This window comes from Stegastes partitus, unplaced genomic scaffold, assembly GCF_000690725.1.
Source record: "Stegastes partitus isolate 25-593 unplaced genomic scaffold, Stegastes_partitus-1.0.2 Scaffold490, whole genome shotgun sequence".
In the NCBI taxonomy this organism is placed as follows: domain Eukaryota; kingdom Metazoa; phylum Chordata; class Actinopteri; family Pomacentridae; genus Stegastes; species Stegastes partitus.
Window position 1 is genome coordinate 432,122 of NW_007578221.1, and position 7,142 is coordinate 439,263.

A 7,142-nucleotide genomic window follows, 5' to 3' on the forward strand; every position below is an offset into this window, starting at 1 on the left:
TTGGCTAAAGCGATTCATTTCCTGTCAAAGTGTCTCTGTGGACGTGGAGAAGCAAATAAGCTCGCTGATACGATAAAATCTGGTCGTGACGTGCTGAACGATAAACTAAATTCACGCAACGTCAGCTGGGAACAAAGAAAGTGAAACAGGGAGGAGGTCGGGGTTGATGGATGGCTGATAAAACACTGACCTTTGTATATCACCGTCTGTTTCCTGTTTGTTTTTAACCAGAACTGTTTTAATCTTAACCAAACCTTGATGTTGCTCTAAATCTAACTAGACAGAATACTTCTGCTGTATTTGGTGTTTCTACAGGTCGTAGCATGAGGACAGTTAACCCATGTGGTGGCTCAGGCTGAAGGTGGTGATGTCAGTTATTTATCACAGTCTTTTGATTTTCTTCGGGTCTTGTTTGGCTTCACTGAATCCACCGTTCAGCCCAAACGTTTTAGTTGTAAAGCTGAATAAAAATGCTATAGCGTTGGGAACAGAAGTGTTTACATGTCGAGGAGCACAGAGGAACGAATCCAGCAACAGAAATAAAATACATCCAAGCAAAGCGACTTCAAAACGAGGAATGTTCAATGTGAACAAATACAGTTTGTTTTCCCACAGCTGGTGCAAAAATTCATAAATTGAGGGGAAAAAAATCAACAACAAATAAACTGTAAACTGAATGAACGGCTCACTTCGCATCACAGCAGCTTTTAACCAACAGTTCCATTAAAAACTCGGTTTCTTTCATTTCAATGAGACGATATAAAGTCAGAATGTAAAGGTTTCCATCGTTCTCTATTTACAGAAGCTCCACCGACACGTTAGAAACTCAACACCTTGTTTTTCATACAGTCTATAAAAACACACGGGAGCAGAAACGAAGGGAAAGAAGTCAGAACACGAGGAAGGTTCTGTCTGTGTGGTTCTGTCCAGGCTCAGTTTGTTTTGTAAAGCACTGAGGCTTGACAAGGCATCTCCGTCCGTCTGTCTGTCCGACCTCCAGCTAGATGAAATACTCCCTCTGGCTCTCCGTCGGTCCGTTCTGCGAGCTGGTCTGGCTGCTGAAGGCCAGTTCTGGACTGTCTTCAGGTTTCACCGTTTTGACCTCCGGACTCTGACACGAGCCTTTTCTTCTGTACAGGAACCGGGCCGTCACAGCCAGAGCGGACACGCTCACGAAGATCACGACGGCGATCACGCCTGCAAAGCAGAAAAACAAACAAAGTCTGAGGAGTTCTCACGACTCAGATGTTATTCTGGAAAAACTGCTGGAATGTTTTTAACTGTGAATGACGGTCGATTAAACCTTTAAACCTCAAAACCTGCTGCTGCTTTGAAAGAGTTTGTTTAATAAAAACTACCAAAACTACACCATTTATCCCAGCAGGAAACCGTCGAAAGAGAACCACTGAATTCTCAACTTCCTGTTCCTGAATGAACCACGTGTGACATGAAGTTTGGCGGGAAACAGAACCAAATCTGAGCTTAAATATTTTTATATCATCTAAATTACTTGATTCAAGTCTCACTTAAGTAAACCATTTGCACCAGATTCTGTTGAAAGAAAGAAATAAAAACTAACATTGGGTTGAACTGCAGGCTGTGTTCACACCAAGAGGACAAATTAGAGACCGAGAGGAAATTAAAACGTACTTGAGCAGTAAAATAAATGCAGCGTGGCTCAAAAACAGCATACGGAGGAACAAGTTGTTGGAAGATATGTGCAGCGTGGTGATAAATGTTTAGAATAAAGAGCAGAGTCGTGTTAAAGTCTGCAGAAGTTGTACAAACGTAAGCAGTCAAACATCTGCATGATGTGAAGCAGCCATGTTTTTATTCCCAGCACCTCTGGGCACTGGGGAGAAATAAAATGTGTTGATTCCAGACAAACTTACACCATAAATCCTAAAAAACAAACTAAATTCTCTTCACTTCGAGCCAACTGAAAGCAGAGGTCTAAGTTTGCTTTAATAAATACGCTGCTCCAGGCCGTGATAACAAAACACTATCATACTGTTTATTCTAGTTTCCACCACACGTGGTCCACCAGGTTTCTTTTGTTAGCTTGAAAAAAACCCCTAAAAGTCAGCGTTTGAGCCTGATCACACTTTACTGATCCGTCCTGTTTTCAAATGGGACAAATTAGGAGCTGAAGAACCAAATTGGACAGAAAACATTGAGAAATAAAAGTCCCACTTAAAGGCGACCGGTCAGCGGCTCCGGGGGGACAAACACAAATTGCTTTGCTCCGTCATTAGTGCTGTGTTAATTTCCTCTGGGCTCCCCGAGTGATTTCTGCCATTAGCGGGTCTCGGCGCTGACGCTGGAGGCAACAACAAAAACTGACAGTCGTTCTACTCCGAGTCTGGAGTCATTTGTTTTCTAATTAGTTGTTGTTTCCTGTCTTGGCCTTTCATCTGGATGTTGGTTCTCGTGTCTCGGCCTCGCTGCCTCCTGACTGATGATAACAGGTTGTCACTACAGTACCTCCGACGAGAGCCGAGTCGCTCCTGATGGCGTTCACCAAAGGCTGACCCGTTCCCGCCGATCCCGACTGGCCTGCAGCACCGAGAAACAAGAAACAGACGGTAAAGATAAGACGGGGAGGATCGAGAAGGAGGGGGATGAAATGGAGCTGAACAGATGAAAGAAAGAAGGGGAGGTCATTAGTGGGAGAGCAGAGATGGAGCTACAGTAAAGAGGGAAGCAGGACTCGTCTGCGCCGCCTGTCAGAGCCGATAAGCCCGTTATGAACCACCGGAGACAGATACGGCGAAGGAAACTCTCTCCTCGTCTGAATTAATTGCCTCGTCTCGGGGTCATTAACCCGATGTCGTAACATCATCAGAGCCCCAAATGTCTCGTCGTGAAGCTTCACCCACACAGAAGGAAGGTCCAGAACCGCCCACCACGATCTCAGGAACGGTTATTAATCGCTTTGGGAACGTGGAGGCACTTAAAGTCGCACGGCGTAGCTTCTGCGAGGTGCTCCTCAGGGAGCATGATGAAGATCAGGCCTTCCTCCACAACACACCGCATTGATTTTCCTCTAAGCTCTCGGCTGCAGACGTATATTCTACGGCGCATCCGTCGACCGCTGAGCTCCAGATTGATTTCCTGTCTGACAATGAGATGTAGTTTTACCTGACAAACACATGACGCCTGTGTTCATCAAAATCGATGCGCGGGGACTTGAAACGTGTCCGAGCGTCGGTAGATGATCCATCACGGAGGATTTAAACAGCATATTAAAGACCTGCCGCAGCGACAATCACATTTTAGTTTTCACCTTGAAACTAGTTTTGGAGACTGATGAGCATCACAAAAACAGATTCAGACGTGTGACGCTTCAACCTGAAGAACCAATCAGTCAGCTCGCAGGATGGGAGTTTCTTTATCATTGTTCCCATTCAGAATCCATCTCTGGCTGAATTATTCCAACTTCCCTTTGTCCACATAGAGCAGGTTTGATGGTGTGATTTCCTAGAAGGTTTAGAGTTAAATCCAAGTGATTTTTGAGGCAGTAAAGGAATATTTTTCATGGGAAATGTAGATTCTAAATGTGGAGCTCTGACACACAGATGAGCTTTTAGGGGTTTAATCGACATTTGGTGTAAAATTTGTGTCTTTGTTTGTGGATTCTAGAGTCTGCATTCATGATAATAGTAAAATCTAAACTCTTTAGTTGATGGACTGAACATGAACACCACCAGATCCGTGTCCAGCATGGTCCTAACAAAGACTAGCTGTCCATGACGCCTACATTTGCTGTTGTAGAGGGAAAAACAAGCTGTAGAGGCTCAGTAGAGCTAAAACCTGACACGTCTGATGGTGAACGGAACAGGAATGATGCAGATTCCAGGACAGAACAAGGATTTCTATAGTTGTACATAACAAATGTGCCAACAAAACGCTACCCGTTGCAGTTTTCTCTTCATAGCCAACAATTAATAGCTATACTGTTTGTCTACGGTGTTTATATTTGTTTAAACCAATCAGCTGTCTTGGTGGTCCTGATGGTTGGTTGCTGTGGTGGTAGTTGGCTATGGTGGTAGCAGCTTTGGAAGTTGTGGAGGTTGGCTATTGTGGTGGGGTATTTTGGTGGTGGTTCTGGTTGGTTGTTGTGGGTTGATGGAGGTGACTGGTTGTTGTGGTGGTGATGGTGGTAGTTGTGGAGGTTGGTTGTTGTGGTGGGGTATTTTGGTGGTGTTTCTGGTTGGTTGTTTTGGGTTGATGGAGGTTGTTGTGGTGATGGTGGCAGTTGTGGGTGGTTGGTTGGTTGGGTTTTGTGGTGGTTCTGGTGGTTGGTTGCTGTGTTGTGGTGGTGGTTGTTGTGGTTGTTGGTTTTTGTGGTTGGTTGTTTTGGGGGTGGAGCTGGTTGGTTGTTGTGGATTGATGGAGGTGACTGGTTGTTGTGGTGGTGATGGTGGTAGTTGTGGAGGTTGGTTGTTGTGGTGGTGGTAGTCCCAGCTTCCAGGGTGGCACTTTATTCATCCCTCCTTCTGCTTCCTGCATCCTTCTCTGGTTTGTTTAGTCTTTGTTTGTGAATACAGAGTTGTTGTTATTAACACGCCTCACATCTGTGGGTCGAGTTTTAAAACCATAGAAAAGCATTTTAACTCCAGATCAGGTGACGAGAAGACGAGACACTCGACATGCAGAGTTTAGGCCTAAGATGACAACGGTGACAAAAATCCTCCCTCTGACCTGATTGGTGGTGCGTGGCTTCTGCTGCGTTCTGATTGGCCGAAGTGGAGCCACAGTTGGACCGAACCAGCGACCCGGTGACGGTGACGGAGCTGGTGTTTGGGTGGAGCAGAGCAGCCTTGAGAGGGCTAATGGAGTTAAAGAGGACCGACGACAAACAGCCCGCGAAGCCCAGAGAGGCGAGTTGAGAAAGCTCTGGGTCCAAACCGTCAGAATCTGCAGAGGAAAGAGACGAAAGGACCGTCATGCTTCATAAAAAGATGTTTGAGCTTCAGCTGGACTAGAATCCTACATCTTATGAATCAGTCTGTCTCAGGTGCTACTCAGGACCAGATGAGGTGGTTTTTGGTTTGATTTTAAAGCTGAAAGGAGGATTTTTTAGGTTTTTATCCTCTCAGACATTTCATTAATGAAACCTGAGGTGTGTTTTTGCCTCTGACCAAACTTGGAGGCATGAATGTACTGCAGAACGTCAAATAGTGCTGCCATTTACTCGCTTATTGTATTCAAGAGACACCAAACGATTGGTGCGACGGCGTAGAGGAACGAAGTGAGTCAGTGGCATCGATGAAGATGTTACGGCTACATGGCACAGTGTGGACAGTTTCAAAAGTTGTGCAGAGGAATCCTAGTGTATACGTTGGAAACAGCATGATTTAAAACGCCGCGTCAGTTTTAGTTTATACTGAATGAATCCTTCTTTAGCTGCTTCGTAGCTCGGCCTCTTTTAGTCGGGAAATAATGATTCATGGCCACACAAACCCTAAAATCCTGCAGGAAGTGAAACGAAGCAGGAACTAGGAGGTAGGTTCAGACTGGAGGCATCTGTTTCTTATCTGGCTTCACTAAACTTGACTGAAACGATCTCATGATGCTGGTTATCGACTCACTTCCTCTCTGACTCTGAGCGTCTACGGTCGTCTTAAATCAGTGAGTTTTAAAACATAAAACAGGAAGTCGCAGCTGCTGTGATTCATGTCTGATCGTTGTCTCTTTGAATGACAGCAGGAAGGAGTTCATCAGGTGTTTGAGTTAATTGGTGCACTTTTAAAATCCACCTCCTGAAGCGGATCTATATCTATGTCAGTTCTTTACCTGCAGCGTCCCCGGCAGCAGTGTGAGTGTCTTGTTGTTCGATGAGGGGCTGAAGTTATCTGAGAGCTCTGCTGGGTTTGCTTTGGGTTTGTTCAGCAGCTGAATCACTTACTGTGGACTCTGCCCAGAACCAGCGTCCTGACTCCGTCGAACTCCTCGTCAGACGTCAGGTTGAAGTCTTCTCTGGAGTTCTGGTCAATCTGAAGGAAAAGCAAAGGATTCTCTTTACATTTAGCTTCTAAAAAAACACCAACATCAATACGACACTGTAAAAAATAAATCTTTAAAACAAAATGTGAAAATGTGGTTTCAGGAAAAATGCATTTAAATTAAAAAAAAGAAATAACCATTCCATTCAAAAATCTGTACTTTTATTTTGCATAATTATTTCTTTACATTTTTGCTGTTTTTTAAAAAAATTCTGTGAACCTTTTTGGTCTGTTTTTGTTTTTTACAGTCATTATGTAAATTAATTCTTTTCACTGATTTTTTACTAGAAAATTCCTGTCATGCAATAAAACAGAAAAATCTGTAAATTAAGTTTTAAAAGTGTCATTTTTCAACCATCAACACACATAAGTTTTCTTTCAAATACAGAAAACTATGTAAAGCAATTTATCTATTTTAATTGATTCAAATGCAATAAGAAGAACAGTAGAAGAAGAAAGAACAAATACTAAAAACACAGACTTCTGATGTCGACATTATTCACAGTTTTGGCCTGATTTTTATTTTATTTTTAAATATCTATCTACAATTCTTTTTTTCCTGTGATTGTACAGGTTTTATTATAACAGGGGAAATCTGTGAATTAACAGTAAATTATTTTTAAATTACAGGATAAATGTAAAGTTTTTTTAACGGTGTGGGTGAATACTTTAAACAACTGTTCAGTCGACTGGATTTTCAAACAGCGCGTCATGTTTTATGGATATAAATGTGATTTTTCCTCCTGACTGCACAGCTCAGTGTCCAGTTTATCAGAGAAACAACCCAAAGCATGAAAACGTAATAAACTGAAATGAGAATCACTCAGACGGAAACAGAAGACTCCCTCGAACAAACGAGAAGAAGTTTCAGAAGCTCACGTTTCAGGTTTTATTCTGTTTGTTGTTTCTCTGCTGACAGATCAGGACTCTGGACTCAGAGGGTTTTTTGTTACCTGCACAGAAACAGCGTCTGCCAGCCTGCTGATGGAAACACGGTGCAGCTGTCGGTTGCTGAGATTCTTCACTTTGCTCCTCAGGACCTCTGGTTCTCTGCTGCCGTCCAGCCGGTACCTCACCTCCAGCTGGTCTGCAAGCACGAAGCAAAACCACACAGTCCAGTGAGGACAAGACTCG

The 7,142-nt window shown here is 43.5% G+C and overlaps 1 protein-coding gene across 1 annotated transcript in view; it reads right to left on the reverse strand.

Annotated features, from left to right (window-relative positions):
• Positions 1 to 685: 685 nt before the first annotated feature.
• The window catches only part of LOC103361194 (contactin-associated protein-like 5), a gene marked incomplete at its 5' end in the record, with an annotated part of 25,988 nt that continues 19,531 nt past the window's right edge, over positions 686 to 7,142 (reverse strand). The window contains 5 exons of the mRNA XM_008287216.1: positions 686 to 1,197; positions 2,485 to 2,556; positions 4,705 to 4,920; positions 5,912 to 5,999; positions 6,962 to 7,095. Of these exons, the coding sequence (XP_008285438.1) occupies positions 1,001 to 1,197; positions 2,485 to 2,556; positions 4,705 to 4,920; positions 5,912 to 5,999; positions 6,962 to 7,095 (707 nt within the window). The remainder of the gene's footprint in view (positions 1,198 to 2,484; positions 2,557 to 4,704; positions 4,921 to 5,911; positions 6,000 to 6,961; positions 7,096 to 7,142) is intronic.